The 25,245-nt window shown below is 39.4% G+C and overlaps 1 protein-coding gene across 3 annotated transcripts in view; it reads right to left on the bottom strand.

The window, feature by feature from the left end:
- Window positions 1-284: 284 nt before the first annotated feature.
- The window catches only part of cpne2 (copine II), a 48,375-nt gene continuing 23,414 nt past the window's right edge, over window positions 285-25,245 (bottom strand). For 2 of the 3 annotated variants that reach the window (XM_039614363.1, XM_031734295.2), the window contains exons 11-16: window positions 14,488-14,621; window positions 13,235-13,289; window positions 12,755-12,806; window positions 10,836-10,969; window positions 3,224-3,460; window positions 285-1,673 (exon numbers count right to left, since the gene is read on the bottom strand). In XM_039614363.1, coding sequence (XP_039470297.1) covers window positions 1,566-1,673; window positions 3,224-3,460; window positions 10,836-10,969; window positions 12,755-12,806; window positions 13,235-13,289; window positions 14,488-14,621 — 720 coding nt within the window. In that variant the 3' untranslated portion in view covers window positions 285-1,565. The remainder of the gene's footprint in view (window positions 1,674-3,223; window positions 3,461-10,835; window positions 10,970-12,754; window positions 12,807-13,234; window positions 13,290-14,487; window positions 14,622-25,245) is intronic. The other variant, XM_039614364.1, reaches the window with a different exon arrangement.

Below are 25,245 nucleotides of genomic sequence, written 5' to 3' on the forward strand. Positions count from 1 at the left end.
TAGTGCACAGATCTTGGGTAACTTGCAATCTTTGAAGACATCGTTAATTCTGTACCAAGTGTTATAGCAACATTTGCTGCTGTCCTGACATCATTTTCAGGGAAGTTAACATTCCACATTATCAGAGTGTGGCTCGGTACTACACTTCAGAGCTGCCATTCAATGAAAATATTTAATGGACTATAAAACAAAGAAAATGCAACTGAAATCATAGATCAACCAGGAACAGGATAACACATGGTTTCAAAGTTACAGCATCATACTGCTAGTCTCATAGGTACTCAATGGAAGTTGTGCAATAGGCATTGCACAGAGGCCAAGTGACTTTTCCTTTAGTTTATTATCCTGAGTGTGGACATAGACACAACTTTATAAAATTAATAGCAACACATTTAGTACAAAGATGCACAGCAATACACATTTCAGTTTGATTACACGATTCAGCACTGCATAAAAAGTACATTAAAAACATGGCATAAACATTGGCTTCTTATAACATAAACAGTGTCATAGAAATATACATTCGATATATGCATATCAGAACCTTCTCTGCTCTCTCTGCCCTCTCCAGCTGTTAAGGCTGTGACAGCTGCAGCCTCTGTCTTTATCACGTAATACTTTCTTTGCTTGCAACAGGATCTCATAAAATATTTACAAAATCTGATAAGTACATAATTTGAGGAAAAAAACCCATCATGCGTTTGTGATCATCAGTTTGTAAACAGTGAGTAGATACTGGCAACATGCAGGATGAACTTAAGTCATAAGTAAAATACACAGATTTTGCAAAAGCTAGCAAAACGGCCTACTGAATACACTCAGTGTCCAACATCTGTCCTGTGGTAGTGCTACAGCTGCCAGTATGCCTCATTCTTCTCTGGTTATGTCCTCTTTACTTCACCAAGGATAGTGGAGCAATAAATCTGCCTCCCAGATAACTGCTGACCAAAACTTTTAAACAGAACCCTTCCCCCTGGAGGGTTAAATAAATGCTGCTCTGCTGAGACTCAGCGTATGAGTCCATCACACATGAGCACAAAAGCAAACAGCTTTCATCTGATATGCTACCTCAAAAGGTACAAGAATAAAGAGGAATCAACCACTGATACAGTTCAGCTTAAAGAGGACTTCACACAAAGGAGTTGTATGTATCACATGGTATCAATCACAAGACACATACACATGCAAAAAGCAAAAGAAAAAAAATACATCCGGATAAGTTAATTTATTTTCCCCTAAACAGGCCAGTGTTTCACCTGCATTTTATCTGCACATTTTGGACATGCAAGGTACTCTACACATTATCATCACTGATTTGTGTGCTGGAAAGACTGAAGAAAGAAAGAGTATCACTTCAGATGGGTTCACACTGAAAACTGACCAAACATTCTTTAATCAGTGAAAACTTAGAGACGTCTTCAACGTTGGATTTTTTTTCCACAACTAATTTTTGTCTACTGCTGACATATACTGTACAGTTTTGTTCTGTTTTGTTTGCCATTAACAAAAAGGAGGGGTTTCGTCAAGCTCTTGTATCTCATGTGGGCTCTCGTCTTCAGGGCGTCTCACTCTGGTGCTGGGTTAATGGGCGGTAGATTCCGCTGTTTAAAGTACTGGGTGACCTGCTGAGGCAGCTCAGCCAGGACTGACTTAGCAAGGGTCTCCTTGGGTGCCTGAGAGGAAGAGGAAAAAACAACACATTGCGTTTTAGATTGAATAAAGTGAAGATTTAAAATGAGACATTTTCACTCACGTACAGAAACCTTGGCCTTTTTAATACACTCACCGTGAAAGTGTGTGTGGAGTGTGTTCAAAACAGTCGGCTTGTGCATTAGCCATTTACCCTGTCACTTACCAAGTACAATATGTGTACAGCGTCCATATGAGTGAAGACAGAATTCTTATATTGACCATAAATGCGTAATAACTACTCTTACTTTTAATACTACTAAGTGTTGAGGTATTGTAGACAAGTTACCACTACGCACATTAACTTGTTCACCATTGTGTGACAATCATGATAACAATGTAGGATCAAGTGAATAATGCCCCAGTCTCAAAGGCTTAGAGACCAGTCTATCACCATCTGACCACCACTGGTTGTGAGGGGATAAATGAATATTCCCTGAGTGACTGCAAGTGGTTACTAGAGGTTGATGGTATTCGCTGGGAAAAATAACAATTTGATAAATAAAACTGAACTAAACTGAATTCAATGTGTCAATGATGTCATGTGGTAAAGCTCAGTATTTTAAAGCTAATGCTTTGACTGCTTTCACCTCACTTATAAATGTTTAATTCTTTTCTTTATTTCCTGTCATCTCTAAACAGGTACAGTGACGGATGCTCTTAAGTAAAAAGGTTGCTAAGTAACATCTTTATACCAAAAGCTGTACACCAGCCTTCATAAAGCTCTAAACACTGTTTCATAGATTTTTCTACTGTTAATATGGCCATCTCCGCCCAAACCCCTGAGGTGCAGCTAATCAAACTGAGAAACAACACTACCTTAGTGGAGCCCAGGACCCATCATACTTAGCTTGAACCGAGCATCAAGTCCCATTTTAACTTGTTAAAAAAACCTGTTAACTTTCAAAGTAAACAATCAGCACTATACAACCCTAATGACAATAATTAGTACAAAAGAATCTACCCTCCCAGCACAGCTTATCAATCAGGTCACTCTAATTTCCACATTTCCTCTCTGTCTTAGGCTTCATTTCTCTCTCTTCCTCTCTGTTCAGTCAGTTGCTGTCTCTTAACCTCCCACCAACAATCTGGAATGAAGCCAGTAAACACTGTCTGTTCCTCCCACTACAGAGGAAATCAACTCGCCCACCATCAGCCCACACATACACATACACATACACATACACACACACAGACAAAAAAATATACACATAAAAAGACGATGACAAAACCCAAAATGCCCTAATGAGCCCTCCTGTGCACAGCCTGAAAATGTGCACGCACTAATTAACCCGTGTGCTGACCTGCAGCAAACATGTATGAAGCCTCATTAAAATAAACACATTTCAGCAGGCCTTGTGTGCTATGTGAAATCTGCAACATTATGAGAAGAAACTGAATTTTTTTTTATGTAAACAGAAAGAATTTCGGGTTACATGTATTCGAGGGCAGCATCAGCCAATTTGGAGAATGAGGACATATCAGACTGGGTGTATATACATATTTGTGCGTATCTACTTAAACCAATACTTACGTTGCGGAAATCCCTGAAAGGGACAAACTGCACAATATCCCGAACAGCCTCCTCTCCTGTGCTGGACCTCAAAACGCTGGCGTCCCCATCCAGGAACTCCATGGCGGCAAAGTCGGCATTGCCCACGCCGATGATGATGATGGACATGGGTAGCTTAGATGCCTGCACGATAGCGTCGCGCGTCTCATCCATATCGCTGATGACACCGTCTGTTATAATGAGCAGTGTAAAGTACTGCTGCAGAGGGGAAGAGGGATGGCGGGAGAAAAAATGAGAAGAATTAGCAAAAAACAAAAAGTTATTTTTAGTTGAGCTCTTGAAGATGAATCTACAGCTACAAAAAGACTTGAAACACATTCAGTAACGATCATTATGCTGTGAATAATGGTAAACAGAGTCGCATATTGCGGATGAAGAGGAAAAAGAGTGCTAGAAAAACAAACCAAAACAGATATTATTACGAGTGATGATGAAGAAGAGTCAAATACAACCCAGAAATAAAGCCTTTCTGCATTTTGTCAAGCTGAACTCCATCTGAACTCCATTTGTGCCAATGAAAAAAAAAATCATAACAAAATAATGGAAGTGAAAGATAAATGGCTGAATTTATTGTAACTTAGTTTCGGCATTAAAGTAAATTCAGATCAAGATTATTTCTATAGCATCACAAAAACAGTTGCCTTAAGGCACTCCAAGATAAAGACTACCGTATTATTGAGACCCCAGCAATCAAGCAACCCCCAATAAGCAAACACCTGGCAACAGTGGAAAGAAAAAACTCCCTTTTAACAGGAAGAAACCTCTGGCAGAACCAGAGGTTCAGGGAGGGGTGGCCATCTGCTGTGCAGGAAGTGAGAAAAAAACAAAAGAAAAAATAAAATAATTTTTCTTTCTGTTTTTTTCCAGATGGTCTCGGACGGGTTTCTAGGCCTGTGTGACCGAGGCTTTCGTTCACATTTATCACACTGTCCTCATCCCCGTTCCACGTCCAAAATGGCTGACAGGTTTATATGACGTGGCCAATAGCCACGCGTTTGCAAAACCTAAATGGATGTGTCCAGTTCGATGCAGCCAGTTATGAGGTGACGCGAGTATGGAGAGAGAACGAAAAAAAAGGTAAGCAATGAACTAAACCGCACTATAAAACTCCTTAAACGAAGAAAAGCTGCTGATTTGCAGAGAGACATCACAGCTAGTTACCAAAATCAGTGGTTGAGTTCTAAAAGAGCAAGAAAACTACAAAACAAGAAACAAGAAGCTAGACAGATGAGACAAGACTTGTGGATGAGCATAAAATTATTTGCATTGTAGTTGCCTCCCAGGATGCTCCCAGGAGATTACCTTCATGCTAACTTCTAGTCAACTTTAACAAAATTCATAATTCAAATGTTCACCCTCTATCAAAATATAGAATATGAATGTAGCTCAGGACCCCTGGCTGACCAAAGCACCTTTGAAAAATGGTGGGCGGTGGTGTTACGAGTCCAGCATGTGTGGGTGCAAATGCGTCTTTGCTGACAGAAGAAAAACAATAAGGATGCATCAAAACTCAGTGGACGATATTTCATCACTGAGCAGGATGCAGAATGTGTTTAAAATAGTTCTTTCTGTATTCTGATACAAATGTATTTAAAAAAGAAGAAGAAGCTAAGACTACGTGCTTTAATGTGGGATTATTTTATAACAAAAAACCCAAATAAAACTGTCCAAATACATAACTGCTGGACTGTATCTCTCTCTGGCACAAAATAACATGCATCAATTCTGCATAATGAAATGCAAATGGTTGTCCTATGATAAGAACAGACAAGGTGGCGACGCACACTGACTTTTCTTGGAAGAAAATCGCACTTTCACGTGACACGCAAACAGCCACACACGCGAGGAGGACTCTGAAGCCTGTCTCTTTAATGTGCTAACAGCAGCGCTCATTAGAGAATCATTATCACACAGACAGACAGGGTCGCTCACACACTGAGGCACGCACAGACTGCACTGGCCTGCAGCCTGGGTGTGTGCGCGTGTCACTGGCAGGAGCGTGATCATACACACTCGCGCAGTCTGCAGTCGCAGGTTCTCTCATTATCTGAGAAACAGAAACGCCGAGGCTGAGGAGTAGCTGATTTGTGAAGCCTACCCACTGACTTTCTCCAACACACACCAGTCTAACCAGTAACTCAGCGTGTAGCCTGTGCGCACGCGCGCGCATTTGTGCTGCAGCTGTTACATCCTCATTGTCTGTTATTCCTTCCTATTTTCCACCCGTGTTTGAACTCGCTGTAATATAAGACAAGAAAAGGGTCTGCAATCATTTCCTTACAGAAACAAAAGGATTCTGGCGCACAACACACAGACGAGTACAAGCCTTTGTGTATTCTGCTCATGTATTTTTTCTCCACAGGGTGACAGGGTACAATTAGGGACAAAAAGCACCGTGGGAGCATAATGATACCCAGCCACTACACTCTCGTCACATATAGGCAGTAGAAATGCCAGTGGATATGTACTGGAGAAGGACATGTATATGTTTAAAGTTTGTAGATCCCAAACTTCAGCGAGTGCTGCACATCTATATACTCATACCAATGAGAACATCATGTGGAGCCTTATGTATGAGAACACTGTCTCTACTCTGGTGCTTTTTGTTTGTTTTTGTACACTCTATAGTGTTTATAAAGCAGCAGAAGAGCAACGTAGCATAATTCTGTTTTTGACACAAAGATAAATATAAAGGAAGGATAAATATAAAGGAAGATAAAAATAAAGGATAAATATAAAGGAAGTTACGATAAATCGTAAGAATGAGTCGGTCCCGGTGCTCAAGGAAACGCTGCCAAAATAGAACGTCTTTTTGGGATGTGTCATAGAGCCTTAGGGTTGCTCTTATTTTGGGTTTTAGGTGTTAGCTTCACTGACATATAATAAGCCACTGGAAGTACAGCATGTTGCAGTTCAGTCGTTTTTCTGCATGAAAGTCAATTCAGATCAGGCAAGCTCGGCTGAAATATGCTCTTCATGACTTTTTCTGCCACTAAAGGTGTTTGGGTATAAAGCTGAATATGTGTCTCGAAAGTACCCAGCAGAACAGCAGAACTACCGCAAGCACGGCTGCACTTATGATAAAATTGCTCAGGCTATCTAAAATTAACTAAAAATAAAAGATCATAGACAAACTTTAAACGTCCATTCAGCACCAACTGATTGAGTCCTACCCAGAACCGAGCCAGTGGCACGAGAATGAAAAAATAAGAAGTCTCCCTGGTCAGTGTCTCAGCTGCAATGAGGTGTAAGATAGAAGAAGCTAGGACAGACGTTGTCACTCCAGTCTGTCACCTTCCTTCCTGACACGCTGATCCACATGCCAGGAGACCGAGCCAACAGATGCACACACTTGTTAGCTCCGTCAGCCATCAGTGTAGATAAATTGTGAGTATCAACTTCCCTGACAGGCCTTCCCTGTCGACTATTACTGGTTAGTAAATAAATATTAGTGTTATATTTGCATTTCTCTGGTGTGATTAAGCCTGAGATATGATATATGTATACATACGGCTACTGAATTGAATGAAGGGAAAGTTACTCACTAACTGCACGCCATAAAGGGCAGAGCACCATCGAACAGCAAAAGCAGCAAAATGACAAAAACTGAGATTGAATCAAAAAAAGAGCCTAAATATCTGTGACATAGAATCACATTAAAACATAAGGTGAAAGAAGGCATCAGTCAGTCAACTCCCACAGACTACCACGTACAAATGCCAGCTTTAAATAAAATTAAACTAAAACTGTATTAAAAGTGGCTAAAAATACCATTTTGGCCTATATAGATAGTTTACAGACTCTCTAAGGTGAATGTTTATTTTTTTTATAACGCATCCATCTGGCTACTGGTGGATGAGTTATGTATAGTGTGTCCTTAAAAAATGTGAGGAAACTGGACAAATGGAGGCCCAAATAAAAAGTGGCAGGCCTACAAACTATCAATGGCAGATTAACTGTATATAAAAGTCATGTACAAGAAACAGGAAAAATCCAGCAAGCCAGATCTGACACAGTACCTGAGAGATTCATCTGGCCCTTCGACTAATCCGTCTACTGCTTATTAGGTTTAGAGGGCGATTAATAGGGCCAGGTAGATTTGGGTTTTTTAGCTCTCAAGATATTTCAGTGCAAACCAAATGGGTTTGTAATCACTAAAAATAAATAAATAAATAAATACTTTTCCATAAAGTATGAAGCTATAAAATTTCAAAGTGCCAGTATGAGCGCCTCCAGCACACTCCTAGTTTGATTCTTGGCACCCAATCAGAAATGTCTCTTTTTTGGACATTTACTTTTAAAAACTATCAAAATGAACTTTGATTTAACTTTAATTTCATCGGCGTCTTGGACACAAAAACCTGCTTATAAAGAATCGCTGGTCAAAACTAATTTGTAAAATGAAGTTTTAAGAAGTTTTTGCTTTTTATTGAAGTAGAATTTTTATTGAGTAAAATAATTGCCTCTGTTTTCAGGAATATACAGTAACATAATCTGCCTCATCCTATGTTTTTATGGTCCTGCCAACATTTTGGCTTTTATGTTTTAATCCACAACTACTACTAATCAGACTGCAATGGACTTGAATGGGAATAAAGCAAACAATTAATCAAAGAAATCCCACTACATATAACATGCAATCTGTTGGGTATATGGTCCCTCTGGATTAGCAGAGAATCACACAAGCAAAAATCATTTCCATCCCAAGTCAGCGGATTACCTAAAACCTGGATCCTCTATTATAATCTTTCAAGATATGAATTAATTCACAGGTAGAGAGGGGACCTTTTTTGCACTCATGAATAACTAAGACTTGCTGTATTTTGTACTTTGTATGAACAACGACTAAAACTGACATTTTTATTTCAAGCATACAAATGCAAAACTCATGTGGACAGGGAGCTCTTTAGAGTGGTTATTCTGAAGATGCTTGGGAAATGGTCACAATATTAAAGAGAAAGAAAATTATTTAAATGGAATGTCGCAAAAATTGCATTTATAGGTTTTTAAAATGGAAATGAAAAGATTTAAATTTATACAATATTACATTTCATTATAATTAAAGACAAAAAAAGGCAACCAGCCCCCTCAAAAAAATCAAGCAAAAATAAGACTTCTAACGTCCTTAATCAAAATCAATTAAATTAGGTGCCACTTCCATTAGAGGGAACCCTGCTTGACCTTTGCTCGTTTTCCGCCTTCATTAAAAAAGCTTAACAAACACAAAGAAATCGAATGAGGTGTCCGAGTAGCCTGAAATTTGCAGTCAGTGTTTAATTTCCCCAGACGACGACATGTATTGATTTAGCTGTTTCTGTGACCTTTCCTCTCTTTCTTCCTTAATTTCATTTATAAACTTAACTGGGTAGCATCACAGAGAGTACATGTGTGTTTCTGCAGCCGTTAAGGGCAGCACAGGTGTACATATTCCCTCTGTGCTTTGGGCAATGTCAGCTCTAAGCTGTGCTAGCTGCACTAACTCAGGGTTCGTTCACATTTGAAGGGAAATTAAAATCTTTAATCTTTTTAAAGATTAAAGATTTATCTCCTTCTGGTGTAGTTACACAACACTACAAACACAACAGTGTTGGAATTTCCACGTTCTTGAGAATGCAAGGGTCTGCTTAGGTCCAAGTGAAGTAACTTTCATCATTAAAGGCTCTGTGTGGCTGCCCATCTGGCAGCAATTTTTTCATGACAGGCACTACACGGGAACTGACTAACTGAATAGCCCCCAAGAAAAAGTAAAAAAGTATAATAGAGCAGCAGCAGTGTCTGCGTCCACGTCCGCAAGCAAGTATAATCCTGGCCTCAGAAAATCATTGTCAACACTTCCTATTTCTTTTTCTGTCGTGAGCTGTCCTGTGTTGTTGTCACTCTGTGCAGCCACAGCTGTAGCGAAGTCGCTGTCCATCACTACAGATGCTCCCCTCTCAAGGTCGAGGCACATCAGTCCTTGTTGGATGACGTAAAACATCACTACCTGTGGTCCTGCATAGAAATGTCACTCCAGATCCCAGATGTAAAACTCTGGTATACCGTGAAATAGGGACAGATGTACCTGGGACTAGCGGGCTAATTCAGCACTGTGTGCGGTCCTTCATAAAGGGCTTGAATGGTTCAATGTAGGAATCCAGTTTATGAATTTATCTGCTATATGTGGTGGCTGAAAATTCAAATATAGAAAAGAGTAGTTTTTTTTAGAATGATTTCTTTGTTTCCTTAGGTTGTGAGAGATAGCATCCATCCAACCATTGTCTTCCACTTATCCAGTTCAGGGTCGCAGGGGGGCTGGAGCCTATCCCAGCTACCATAGATAACATGGATAACAACAGAAAAAAACAGCTGCGAGATATTGAGATATTCTAAAGCTAAGCCTTTCAAAATGTTTACTTTAAACTTTTAATGTAACACTCATACACTCCAGCTTTAAAATGTGCTGTCTTTACTTAAAGTAAAATTGGTAAGTCAGTAGGGAGAGGCTATATACAATAAAATTGACATAAATGGTACTTCTGTTTTAGAACTGTTGTATATAATGACAGCTGGGATAGGCTAAAGCCCGCCTCTACCCCCCTCCCCTCCCCCACTGCAAAGAAAAAGGTCAGAAAAATAGAAAATAGTGAGCAGCAGTTCTCTGGGCAAAAACGGCTTGTTTATGCCAGAGGTCAGCGAATGGACAGACTACTTAGAGCTGATAGGAAGGCAACAGGAACTTAAATAACCACTCGTTAGAATGAAGTGCAGAAGAGCATCTCTGAATGCACAACAGCTAAGAACAGCTAAGAACAGGAAACTGAGGCTCACCAAAACTGAACAGTGTCAGAATCCTGCATAAGCATTCGCTCCTTCTTGTATCAACAGGCTGTTCCTGCTGGTGTAATGATGAAGAGGATATTTTCTTGGCACACTACGCAGAACCTCAGTATCAACCGTATGATAAACACCACAGCATACCTCCATTCCTCATCTCATTACAATGAGTTCACTGTAATCAGATGCCGTCCACCAGATCTCAACCCATTATAGCACCTCTGGGATGCTGAACAGGGGATTCAGATCATGAATTTGTAGCAGCTGCAAATTCAATCATGTCAAAATGGACCAAAAGCTCTGAGGAATGTTTCCAGCACATTTCCTATCCTATGAATAGTAGAATTAAGGCCGTTCTGAAGGTAAAAGAGGATCCCGCCCGGTATAATGAGATGTAACTAAGTGAGCTGTGATATATAAAGTTACCAAACTCAGTATGTATATGTAACCTACAGCCTTGATGGACAGGTGCGCCAAAAGAAGAGAGCGTTCTGACAGATTGCAGGGAAAGTCTGGTTGTGTTTAAGCTTGGATTTGCAGTGGTTACAGTTAGAATCAGTATCTGCGTTTGGGAATACACAAACTCCTCCGGCAACACAGTCAACCTCTCAAACGAGATAGAAAAGTAGAGCTGATTGTGGAATACAGCCTGCTATTATATAAATAGTTTTATCTGTGGAGTAGAGTGTCTCGAGAGGTTTAACTAAAGAACAACTAAGAGTGTAAAAAGCAGGTAAATAGGTAAGTTGTAGCCACCCACCGCTGCTTTCTCCTGTTGAAGGGCCTGAGCAGCAAAACGTGCTACATGGTTGATGATTGGAGCAAAGTTTGTTGGACCGTAGAAACGAATGTGAGGGAGACACGCAGAGTAGGCCTGGGCAATGCCCTCCACACCTAAAGATGCAGAAAGGCAGAGAGAAACAATTTAGACTCAAATACACTTTAAATGTGAAGATGAGCTGGAAATAGTGAGGGCAGGAAAGAAACAGAGAGAAAAGTAAGAGGGAGAGAGGTTTGTCCTGGGAGAGATGGAAAAAAGTTTATACAGAGTATTTCAAGGTCAAAATTGAAAACATGATATTGTTTCTAATGAGCACTAATGATGTAGGACACAAGTGGTAGTTGTGGGGAAACCGGGGATCACAGCTTTATATTTTTTATACTTATTTACATATATATATATATATTAAAAAAAACGTGTGTTCCCTTCACTCACATCTTCATATGATAAAGATATACACATTCAGAGAAAAACATGCCGCACAAATGTGTGCACTTATTCAAAACATTGCACACCGATAGTTGGGAACATAAAACCATTCTGTTATCAGGACAGCTGCATATTGCAGTTTCAAGAATAAAGTTTTGCATAACAGCTGAAGTCTTTTTTTTCCTTTGGCCTAGAATTTTTCATTTCAGAGTGCACTGGAGGCTGTATTGGCCCAGAAAATAAGCTAACCCTAAAAAGAAAAGGGCATTTGCAGAGGCAGTTTTTTTTTTAAAATAACCACAAGCTGAACTTCATGTTCTGACGCGGGCCTTTTTCAGCACAGGGGTGAGTATAAATGGAGTTATTTAACATAACCTCTTTGCCTCAGTCAGGCTAAAACATGTGTTACACAATCACAATTTTTTTTCTGGGTCTCACAGATGTGCTTTCAGCAGTTAGCACTCAATTGATTTGCAATTGTCAATAAATACGTTTGCATCCTACACATTTCAAACGTGTTAGCAGATGCAGGTTCACCGTAGTAAAAGGAGAGCTTACTATGAGGTTAGTACAGCAAGGTGCTGACAGTTTATGAATCTTTTCAAGTCGCCTTTGTGCGATGAAGGTGAGGGTATGCACTTACTCTTACTCATAAACAAGGATCTGCAGCCATGGAAGCAGCTCTGTAAGGCTTTGCTCGGGTATGATGGTGCTTTATACTCAATAAACACACTCAAGTTGAAGTCCAGTGTTTAAAGCGTAAGTGTAGCCACAGCTAATAGTAAAAGCTTTTCTTTTTTATGTTATCTTTTTTGTTCAGAAGCCTGAGTGTTGTAAAATTTAATCAGGAATTAAGATTCCCAGAGTCAGAGTTGTTAGACACTGTTACTGCTGATATTTAAATGTGAAGGAATGGACTGTTTTCACTGCTCTGAACTGTTTGGTGTCATAATGTGCATTAGCGTTCATACTTCTAATTTAGATGAGCATCCAAAGTAGCAAGTGTAGGTGATGTGTTAAGGAGTTATTTACTCAGCAAGGCACTTAGAGAGGAGTGCACCACCTGCTGCGGTCACATGATCTGGAGATGGCATGTTTTTTTTTATTAGTGGTTTCTTTTAATCACAGTGCTTTTTCTGCCATAACCTTAATTATACAGCTATCTGTAAATGACAGGTTTTACACCTATTAACTAGTTAGTGGCCTTATTTTTTTGCATCCAAAAACATGACAACATCCTATAAGTGTAAACATATCAAAGCATGTTTTTATGGTATGGGTTTATGTTGAAAAATAATATAATGTATGAAAGGCCAAAAATGTAAATGGGGTATCTAGACCTCTGGACACAGATGGGGTAAATAAAAAAAATGAATGAAAATGAATGAAAATGATAACTATTTGTAAATACTTATAAAGGTTGCCGCAGAGATCTAGATGACATCATAACCTCCTGTGTGGTAACTCACCTGAACAGAAAGGGTTTGTTGGGTTAAAGTTGATGGCAAATTCATGTGACACCTAAGAGAAAAGAAATGAATGAATTGAATGATAATCCTTCACTACGCTGTACAATATTGTTAAGAAATCGCGTCCATTTCTCCCACCTTCTCCCTCCCACCCTCTCTCCATCCCTCTGTGTGCTGCTCTCTCTTCTTTGTCCTTTTCATCAGCTCAGTGCCATGGCAACACAGATGGGTTGACAGTTGCGTAATCATGTGAATATGCATCTATAATGCTTATAGTTTTATTTGTGTGTCTCCGTGTGTGTCTGTGTGTAAAATAATACATCTCGGCTTTAACTGTAAGTCCGCTGATGACAACCCACCCTCCTCTCTCTTTGCCACATGCATATACATGTATCACCTACGTTTGTGTTTGGAACACACACACACAGGCACACAACAACAACAACAACAACAACTACAACACCATCAACACACACATACCTTCCAGTCTGGTGGGAGTTGGGCTCCAAATCCCAGAGCTGGAAACATTTTGTCACTGAGGAGGAAACCATGACAACAGATTGGAACGTTAGTTAAACCTTTTTTTTTCTTTTTTTTTTTGCATACAAATTCAAAAAGCTGGATTTAGATAGCAGGAAAAATCCTGTTACCTTGTTCACATAGAAACACATTCAAAGACATTTACAGAAAAGCAAGAAGAGAACTGGTGGTAAAATGATGCAGTGAGGAAAAATGTCTTCTCACAAAGAAAAACATTAAAGACAGGACAGGACAGAAAATCAGATATAGTGATGAACAATTATTTACTGAAAGAGGAGGAATAGCAGTCGATAGATGCTATTGGTGGTCTAAGTCTGTTTATACTGTCTTATTTTTAACACAAAATGTAAAAGAACAAATAGCTGTTTGTGTGTTTATAGTCCAAAAGTGATGCCCATGCTACAGCTCTGTGCAGTGGCGCTTGTGTAGATGATGGGATTAAGATGGGTATTAGGGAACTGATAAACCTGTTTAGTTCTTTCCACAAAGCCTCAACTGCTCGAAGCTCAAACTTCAAAACTGGAATATGTAAATGCATAATTTGTCTTCGTCAAAATACTCTGAAACCAATGCGTCATTGTTGTTCTTTTAAGGACCCCAGTCACTCTCTTTGTGGTTCACAAGTTAATATGATTAGCATAGTCTGTATAAAAACATGGCATAGTCTGAAAAGGGAAGTCAATGTGCAGGTAACCTTTATATTTTTGATGATCAGCTGGGGGCAGAGTTTGAATGGTCCATGATAAAATGACATCACTGCTTACTTTAATTTTGACTTCGTAATGAGTTTGTGGTCTTAATCAGCAGTTTCAAGTTTTTCTTCAATGCAACATGATATTCAGTTTATAAATTATGGGGCTGTTTTGAGTAAAATATATGATAAAGCAGGGTATAATTTTGGGTAGGCCTGCCTTTTTATTGAGAGATTGCTACTCTTGAACCTATAAAGGCTCAAGGCTTCAGCAAGGCAGTAAAAATATATAAAAATGAGGATACAGAGACTAAGTCCATCTTATCTGTACAGTTTATGGACCTCAGCAGTGAAACGATAAACCTTTACATCAACCAGCCTCACGCAACCCTTACTGCTCTATGTGACCTCTCTTTGCAAGAAATGTAAGCAAAATGTAAATGTTTGCACTAACTGACTAAAAACAGTGCACCGACCCACAGGATTTGATTTAAATACTCACGTATCATAGTCCTGTATGATTTGTCCCACAGCTAAAATAGCAGCAAGGTACTCGTTGCTGCCCAGTGGGTTGATGTAGTGGAGGGAGGACGGTTCTCGGGGGTTCCCATTGGATGCTGTGAAGTCTATACCAACCTATTAAAATACAAAGAGGTGACAGATCAGTAGTTATCACATTGCATTCGTTTCCAAATTGTGTGCAGGGAGGAGGACAATGGTAGAGGGTCTGGAACTTTTGAGGAATGGCGATTACTTTGACATTACTTTTATTTTTATTTCGTGAAAGAAAAAGAAGGAAATAGTAAAATGCAACATGTGTCCAGGACAGAATTACCTGCATCATACTGCTAACACAACATCAGCTCTTTGCAAGCACCTGCAGACAGCATGCACGCACACAGCTAGCCCGAGTGATGTTTTAGCTGTGTGAATGGCGAATCCCAACCCTGCAACCAGCCACTGATCTTCAGTAGGTAACAAAACCAGTGAAAAGCAGCTAGGCTTGTAGCATTGTAGCCTTCATTTCTACCTGTACAGGTTCCTAAAGTAAAATCACTGTGGCGTTTGCTTCGAAGTCTCTCTGGGCTGGATTTTAACTTTACTAGACAGGAATTTGTGTTAGTGTGTGGGACTGTAACCCCAGGTTTATAGAGCTAACTGATATTTATGTAATTTGTAATACAGACGTGAAAGTACATTTGGAGCTTCAAGGATATGTACAGTGAATTCTGGTCAGTAAAACTGAAGGTAAATGCAGTTCCACAGTATATTTTAGGGGTAAATAGAGACAAATAAAAATCATACGATGACCCCGAAATCATATGGAGATTTTTTTTCTTTTAACACAGATTACCACAGGGTGACGTACAGTAGACACATATATGAGCACACATAGACACTTTCCACATGCAGCAAACATACACACTGGAAAACACAAACGCAGGGAAATGCAGCCAAACTCAATGTGAGATTAAGAGTGACAGGCTTTTCCTCAGGCAGTGAATAGTGGTTTGTGTGCTGACAAGAACCCGACCCACAATCTCCGCCTCCCTCCTATCAGCTTAAACATAGTCTAAAACGATCTTCTTCTTCGGTCTTTTGTTTGGTGTATTATAAGACAACAATGTTCTAGTTCAGTAAGGACAACGACCGAGAAAAGATATAACGGAGAAGGGAGCAAAGGTGGGGGGTGAGTGAGTACAAGGGAGAAAATTGGGAAAATGAGGTAAAGAGTGGTAGGGCAAGGAGAGGAAAGAGTTTAAAGAGCAACAGGAGAAGCAGGAGTGACGGGTACAGAAATGCAGGGTGACAGAATTAGGGTGCTGCTGTGTTTTGTATTGTGGGCATGTGACAACAACATACAGAATTGTGCAGAAGTTTTAGGCACAGACTTTTTCGTTCTTATCCATCGCACTCAAATCAGTGAGGCCTCTGATCATACTGCTTTCATTCTGCAGCAGAAAAACAAGCCTAAACACCCACAAGCATTTGGGCTACTATCCATTTACGTTTTTTCTTTTCATTACATTTTCTCAATTAAATGAAATCCACCAATTCAACTGTTTTTGAAAGCATCCTTGCTTTACTTTTAGCTGTTAAAATTGTTCCACGGCACTGTGTGTGAAAACCACATAAACCACACTTCATGGTGCTGAGCGAACAAATACATTTTATGAGGCCATTATTTGTAAACCCAAAGCTAACATGGAAACCAAGCAACAGGACACAAGAACATCCATTCATCTTTTGGCTCAGAAACACACTTTTGCATGAGCAACATTACCGAGTGAAAGAGTTTCATTTCAGCAGAGTCGAGTCAGTCATTGGATTCGCTTCCAGAGGGAAAGTAAAATTTACCTAAAGCGTTATTATCTTCCAATTCTGACCGCTGCACCTGAATTTTCACAGCTTCCTAAATCCTCGTAGAGATTGCCCTGATTAAGCCTGAATTTAGCCTTGAACTGTTGCCCCTGGTTAATTTTAGAATAATTTCTTCCAGATGACACATATACTGTCAGATCAACCAATCGATGCCTCACCATACAAAGATCAGCCCCCAAAAGCTGGTGCCAGCTGGAATTTAGCAGGTCAAATTTATTATTGAGATTTATTATTTATTATTGAAGCTGCAATATAAAACTGACTTGTCACCGGAGAACAGTCAGACGAGAGCGGTCTACACATAATACTGGCTTTCTCCTTCGTCTCCGAGAAGAAAAAAAAGAAGATATTTTTTCTACTTTTTGCAAAATCATTATTAGAATTCTAAATAGGCAATTCAGCCTGGGGTTCTGTTCATTATGAGTTACTCATTACAGCCATTCAAGTTATCTGCACTGTGTACAAATCTAAATAGTGCAGGTCCAGGCCATTACAAAAGACAGATTAAAACAAAGTGACAACCTCTGGGTCTGAAAATGAAGAGTGAACGGTGCCAAAACCTGCAGTTCCCCTGAAGGCCACTTGAGGCTGCCCCCAGAACAGCACGTCCAAAAAGTGTGTGCTTCAGTTTTAGTAAGTGAAAGCTGAGCATTTTATTTGTCTGAGACTTGATGCTAAATAGGTGTCTGAGCATTGCAAACAGACAGTATATGGATGCAGCTTGGCATTCATCTTTACATGTGATGTGGCTAAAATGTAGAAAAGAGAAGAGTAAAATAGAGAAGGCATAAAAAAGAAGGTGCTGGTGTCTCTTTCCCAGTCTCTCATGTGTCTCGACAGTCAATCTCAGTAGGAGCTCTGAAGTCTCCCAGCAGGACTTACAAGAAGCCTCATCGTCACTTCTCCCACATTCTCCTATAGACCTCCAAACTGACACAATGTGTTGGTTTTTCACTCCTTTTATCAACACAATACACATATGGAAAAGGGAAAAAAAATACATATTCTTTTGTCTTTAACTATACATGTTTATTTTTTCATGCAAGTCTCACAAGACTACGATTTACTCATCATCAAAGTGGACTCTTTTGCATTCTTCTCAAATATATAATGTTTACTTGAGTCACACTTAATCCTTATAATTATGTTGCATGAGGGGCAGCATGGTGGTATAGTGATTAGCACTGTTGACTCACAGCAAGAGGAGTTGGCCGGGGCCTTTTTGTGTGAAGTAATGGTTTGCATAGGATTCTGCTCTAGCTTCCTCCCACAGTCTAAAGACATGCATGTTAGGTTAATTGGGGAGTCTAAAACGGCTGTGTGTGTGGATGTGAAAGCATGTTGTTGTCTGTCTTACTAGATGTGAAAGTGGCAAGTTTCATGAATAATTTATGAGACATACAGCACGTACGAAAATAAAGTTCTGCTTCTGTTTCATATGGGTATAGCTGAGAATGTGTTCCTCAAGGTCTTGGTGTGTAAAGTAACCAACCGTGGTTATTTTACACACCAAGCTTGCAGCTTCAAAAAAAAGCCTGGCTCAGGGCTGCCCAGGTCAAGTGTTTTTTGACCTTTCACTGCTGGTATCATAGCCAAGATCAAATTTCTGCTAACATATAAGTCCTTGCTATTTGGTCTGCATACGATTTGTGACAGTATGGATGACTGCATCACTGTGCAAAGCTTCTCCACATTTCTTAATGTTTTGCTAGGAAGATGGAAAATAGGTGCAGCACTTTATTGAAACGTAAATGCATCTAAGTACATTATATAAGGGAAAAACAGAGTTTGTACAATTCTAATGAGGTTCGAAGTCAACATTTTTTATGACCACCTTCATACTTCAAGACAGCCTGAACTCTTTTAGGCAAGCTTTCCTTTGGAATTTCTTTAAGTAGTCATCAGGAATAGTTCTCCAGGTTTCTTTAAGACATTCAAATCTCTTCTTTGGATCCTGGCTGCCTTTTGTTCAGTTCTCTGTCACTATGATCCCACAATGCTTCGGCAATGTTGTTTTGCCTGGAAGGCCCATCCATGACTGACCATTGTGTGTTTTTCTATCCAAGTATGCTTTTACTGAATTATCTGAGTATTTGGGATCATTGTCATGGTAAAAAATGAAGCTGTTCCCATTCAGATGCTGTCTCAATGGTATTGCATGGTAGATCAAAATATGACAGTACTTTTCTGCACTCATAATTCCACTGATTTTCAGTGCAGTTCTTGTGTAATTTGGTGTACCTCAGCCTTTTGTGCACTTTCCTCTTTATTAAGAATGACTTCAACAAAAAGTAGATGTACCAATTGAAGGGCCAGACGGAGCTTAAGTCCTGCTGGAATTTTTTATTCATATTTCTTAAGGACATGACTTTAATACACTGTTGATCTGCTGTAGATATTTTGTTGGTCTGGGACTCCTTCCTTTGTCCTCAGGTTTTTTTTTTTTTAAAGACATGCTACACACCATGCCGAGAAACACCAAGGTTTCAGCTAATAGCTCAGGGAATCACCTTGTTGGTGGAAAACTACTACTATTTTATGCCTATGAAACTGTTATTTTTGGCATTTTTGTAAGTAAAGAAATGGGAGAAAAGTGCTAGTAACAATAACAATTGTTAACAACAATACAATTTAAACATTTTCTGTTATGTGAGTAACGTACTTTGAAAGACCTTCAGAAAGCCAATTTAAAAAATTACAGAATAGCTCATTGGAAGCAAAGAAATAAGGAAATTAGAGGCGGCCCAAGACTTAAGCACAGTACTGCAGGTACACCACTAAGCAGAAAAAGAAAGGGTTTATTATATAGTAGCATTTTTTTTCCCTCATGTAGTACATATTTTCCCCCTCTGGTATCATTTATTTTGTCTTACTATGAAGCTGAAAATATGTACGCCAAATTGATGGCATAAGATCATCCCTAAACTGTTACAGCATTTTTCCTCCAGTGGCCTCTCCCGTGACAGATGCTATTAATTTGATGGCTGTGTATTTGATGACAGTAGGAGATGACACCATTCTGTTTCCAACTTCTTCCTCGCCTCAAGCTATTAGTAATTGCGAACACACAAGCAGACTAAACACACCATGACAAACACACAATTTTAACAAGCAAGTACAAGAATTAAAATGATCATGGGGTGACGGAGGAGCATTTCATTACTGGATATTTTAGTGCAGCAATGTGGCAGAAAACGCCTGTGACCGCATTACATAGATGGATTCGACTACTGCCAAATTACTGTCAAATAACAGACATGCTGACAATCACGCTGGAGTTTTCTCAGCTGTGCCCTGTTGAGAACTGATGAGCCAGTTCTCATGCCAGAGCCTCTTAGACTCATTTGCAGTTAAACAGTCACATAGATGGATGGAGGGATGGATGAATGTGTTAGAGCCTGTGTGAACATCTTCTGGAGTTATTCTCTGTCTCACTCTGAGGCGATAAAGAGATGGTGACAACCAGAAGCTGCAGCCCACTGTGGGAAAGCCTGCTCTTGGTTCATATTTGTCTTGTTGGTTGTAGTTGTGTATTTTGCTTTTGTGAGGTACACAGGAGCCACTGGATGCTTTTTAAAGAAAACAATAAAAATCACAGCAGTGCCAAGTATGTAATGATGAATGACTCAGTGCTTGTAGGCAAACTGCTATGATATGTACAACAATGTGGGTTTTTTAAAAATGACTTTTTGTGTCTTTAGTGGAGTGAATCAATTACAATCAATTACTACTTGCCTGTAACTTGGTAGCTGACACATTGTACCCACATAGACAGCATATAAAAGAAAGGTTTAACCACTGTGATGTCACACATTGGTGTGTGAAGGCTGTGGATTAAGCATTTTGGCCATCACCATTATCACAGTCAGTTTACGAGCAAAGGGTTGTAACTGAATGAAAAGTTAAGGAATCCTGCACGCTCATACGGCAGTGACTTGGTCACAAAGTAGATCCACCTGAAGCATAACTGGTGTTATCTATTTCATTTTATTTTTCCTTTATTTTAGAATAATTTTGAAAATAAATATCAAATTGCATTCAACAAGACTTAAGCCTGGTTTATGGATAAAGTGATTTCTATACAATCTGACTTCTTTTTTCTACTAGGAGTCATCTTGTGCTGACAAGATGACAAGAAGCTCAGCTAGAAGTGGCAGAGTTGAAAATGTTAAGATTTTTTTTGAGAGTGACCAGGTTGGACAGGATTAGGAATGAGTATATCAGAGGGACAGCTCGGGTTGAGCGATTTGGAGTCAAAGCAGGAGAGGCAAGGCTGAAATGGTTTGGACATGTGCCGAGGAGGGATAGTGGATGTACTGGACAAAGGAGGATGAAGCTGAAGCTGCCAGGCAGGAGGAAAAGATAAAGACCAAAGAAGATTCATGGATGTGTGAAGGAGGACATGCAGATGGCTTGAGTAACACAAGAGGATGCAAGGCACCGTGGCAACCTCTAAATGTGGGGTGGGGGGGACGACACCCCTGCAGGACAGCACAAAGACCCAAAAGCTATGACAGACTTTTATAAACAGTATTTTAGAGTTATCTTTCCTATCAAGCTGCTGACTTTACTGACATTTTAGTGTCCACATAGCTGCTAGTCACACACACTGTGTGTGCTTCTTATATGTCATGATTTGTTCACCAGTTCTGTTCGATTTTGTTTTTGTCGACACAGTAATTATTCCACCTTGGCGGAGACTAAAAACTTTGAAATAATCCACCCTATCCACTCTGATGCTTTTTTAAATAAACAAAATAAAAGCATGCATAAAAATGAGGACAGGAAAAAAAATGACTAGCTCTAAAGACATAATCTCCCTTTTACATGTGAAATGTGATGCAACTGCAGGAAATCACTTTCATCGACTTTGGACTAACCCAAAAAAGGTATAGAGAACAGATTGTAGCATCCGACTTTCTCTTTGATTCGGTGTCATTCTGCAGCAGCACAGCAGCTGTCATTAACATGACGTTTTGTTCATTTTTTCAGCCGAGGTAGTCACGATAAGAAAATGATGAAAACATTTTAGTGAGAATAACTATGTTGTAAATTTTGCACTGAAAGGCAGAATGTGTAATTGAATGAAGGTTGACTCCTTTCATTGTCTAGGTCTCTCTCTCTCTCTCTCTCTCTCCCTCTCTCTCTCATTAGTTTTTTTTAAATTTTCAAATGTTTGATCAAAAGGGGTTACGAGTCACTTGTCAAAATAAAATGAGTTTAAATGAATTCACGAGACAATTTCAGCTTAAGAGATGTTAACAAATTAAAAATAATCAAAAATAGATCCACTACAAAAAGATAACAGTGATAAGATGATTTAAATTTGGGAGCCAACTTGAGTCAAGTAATCATCGTTATTATTGCTGGCAATCTGAATATCAGCAGGGAAAGGAAAAGTGACGATCGATCATCTTTATTTTAATCATCATGAGTAGATTTGATTGCCACACTTGCATTTAACAACATAAAGCTGACAAAAGAAAAGCTGCAAAAATGCTGTTAACATTGGGATTTGTGAAAAGTTTGTTTTCTCTATGAATCCAAAAGAAAAATGAGTAAACTGTATTTTTTAAATTATGTTTACTAAGAGTAATTCCACTAATGCTGCTTTAGTTCTGATGAACATTAATGTCTCAATCATGTTTTTTCCTTCTAAGAAAAGACAAAAAGACAAGTGATTGACCAGAACAAACAATCAGATCTCCATAAAAGGTAAAGAAACAACAAGCAAAACCTAACATCTCAATTGGTACTACCACCCTTGAAAGCTCTTCACTGCCTTACAGATGCAAAACAGGCCGGCGTGGCATTAGATCCCTAATGCTGCTAGTGGCTGCAATACATGCCATTTGCACTCTGAATCTCTATGATTAAGATGAAGAGTGCAAATGTTTAAGACCACCTGCTTGATCATGTTCAAAGCGAGTATCAGAATGGGGGAAAAGGCGACTGAACGTGGTGTGCTTGTTGGTGCTAGACAGGCTGGTCTGAGTATTTCAGAAACTGCTGATCTACTGAGATCTTCCCACACAAGCATCTCTAGGGTTTACATAGAATGGTGTGAAAAAGAGAAAACAGCCAGCGAGCGGCAGTTCTCTGGCCAGAGGAACTCTGAGAAGAACGGCCAGACTGCTGGTAACAGGAACTCAAATAACCAAGCCATGTAAATGCACAACATGTCAACCCTTGAAGCAGATGAGCTACAGCAGTAGAGGACCACACTGGGTGCCACCACTGTCAACTAAAAACAGCAAACTGAGGCTACAATTTGCACTAGCTCAGCAAAATGGACAGGAGAAGAAAAATGTTGCCTGGTCTGATCAGTCACGATTTCTGCTGTTTGGTGTAAACAACATGAAAGCATTGATCCATCCCGCTTTGTATCATTGGTTCAGAATGCTGGTGTAATAGTGTGGGTGATGTTTTTTTGGCACACTTTGAACCCTTAGAACCAACTGAGGATCATTTAAATACCACAGGCTACCTGAGTATTGCTGCTAACTAATCATCTTGTGATGACTGTTTCCAGCAGAACAACACATCTACATCACAAACCTCACATAATCTCACACTGGATTTTTTTTTTAAAATGATGGTGAATCCACTATACCCAGATGGCCTCCACAGTCACCAGATCTTAATCCAATAGGTGGAACGGGGCATGATGTATGATGGATGTGCAGTGGACAAATGTGCTGCAACTATGCGACGGTGTCATATGGACCAAACTCCCTAAGGAATGTTTCCATCACCTTGTTGAATCTATGCCACAAATCAGCATAAATAAAGGCAATTCTGATGGCAAAAGGGAGTTCAACCTATTACTGGCGATAGATACCTAATAAAATAGCCTTTAAAATAGAAATGAACACACTGAAATGAACTGGAATTTTCCTTAACATGGAAGCTAAACAATGACTCTCCTCATGAACACTAATGGATTTGACCATTACAGTGGTTACTAATACGAGTTTCATCTTATACTGCAGGAAGTGGTTTCTTTCACTGCGGTATAATATACACACAGAATACACAAGCTATTGATACTCTCTAAGAGTCTGCTTTCGATTCTTGAAAATCCATTATGTTAATTGTTCTCTATATGGCCCCTGAATGATATCAAACATATGATATTAATAATATCTTAATTTAGTAAAAATGTTTTTCATAAACAGCCTATCAGCAGTAGCAGGCTGTCTCTTTGTGTTGGAGTGTGTAACAGAAATGCGGCTCTCTCCTCAAGCTCCTGCAGCCCAGAGGAGAGACTTTCCCTTCGCGGAGATTAGGATTATAGCCATACTAAGTCTGATTGAACACCGGAGAACAGCTCTTTCTGCATGTGTGTGTGACTGTGAGGATGGGCTTTTTTGTACACGACCAGACACAGAAAGAGAGCGAGGTCCTAAAATCCGAGCATATAAATGCCAGTGTGTATATGAGGAGAACTCTTTGGTAATTGAGAATCTGCGCAAGATTATACATGTCTAAATCAGTCAGCGTGCATAAAAAGGTGAGGTGTAATGTTTGTGTACGTGTGCATGTACACCTACACCACGGTTGTTCAGAGCGCAGTAGGAAAACGTCTGTATGAATACAGATAGTGAGTTTTGAACTTGTGCTTTGTGTTTGTGTGTCATGAGTCATGAGTTACCCATGGAATCTGCATTTAAAATCAATTTTAGTGTGAAGTATGGAGTGTGGAGGATATACGTTTGTGCTCACGTGTGTGAAGTAAATGAGCCTGTAAGCAGGAGAAGGTAAAATATCTCTGCGTGTGTGTGTGTGTAACTCAGTGAAAGAGCTGCAGGTTTGTGACAAACGGCAAAAGATTAGGAGGGAGCAGGGAGGATTTAAGTTACCAATCTGCCTCAAATTTGCTCATTTCATCACCACTATTGCAGGCAAATGTTCCCATTGCACTGAAATTTAACACATTCCAGACGAGCTGAGCCTTGAGTGAGGAACTGATTAAAAATATTTAAACAATTCTGTGAGTCAGAACCTGTTTGCAAATTCCAGTAATTGTTATATTTCAACACATTGTGTTGGATGTTTGCATTTTCAGTAACGCTGAAACACTGCCATGGCTGAGAGCTGTCCAACCTTTTCCTGGGGCACTTGACTGCTGGCTGATTACCTGGGGATGAGTGTTTCACCTTTACGGTAGCCATCGAAAAGAGAGAAGGCTGGACATAGAGCGTCCTAATGGCCCTAAGCCCATCACAGCTGGAGTCAGAAATCCAACTTCTAGTTTTAACAGGTTGTCAATTGCCGAGCAGAGTATATACAAGAGGAATTACCTGCTACTGAAGCCCATTTATCATTCAATAAATACTAGAATGATCACAAATTCAGCAATGAAATAAGATCTGCATTGCATCCTTTGAAGGTTACAGCATGATTATATAATGCCTCTGTTTTAACCGCTTCATTGGCTGTCATTTTTGTTCAGTGATTACAAACAAAGTGGGTAAAATCAGCTTCTCTTTTCTAACAGGTGATCTTCATATTTAATATGTTACTGGCAGACTGGCAAATCTGCATGCTATTTTCCACTCAATGCTAACTCATGTTTTTAACAGGTGGTCATTCAAAACTCAAAGTTTTAATAATTACTTTAAATTGGGAACTATGTGAAAATGTTTTTTAATGGCTATGTAGGTGATGCTGTGCTCAAATAAAAGGGTAAATCTACAAATAAAACTAATAGCAAAACGTCGTCATCCTCATTATAGAAATAAAGAAACAAAAATGCGGTTAGGAAGTTTTGGTCTTAGAGAAGTAAGAGTTCAAACACAAACCCGCTTTGTTGGAAATATTACACTAAACTCATTACAGAAAGATTTCATCTTTGCTTTTAACTCCTGCAATGGAA

This window comes from Oreochromis aureus, linkage group 7 (genome assembly GCF_013358895.1).
Source record: "Oreochromis aureus strain Israel breed Guangdong linkage group 7, ZZ_aureus, whole genome shotgun sequence".
NCBI lineage: Eukaryota > Metazoa > Chordata > Actinopteri > Cichliformes > Cichlidae > Oreochromis > Oreochromis aureus.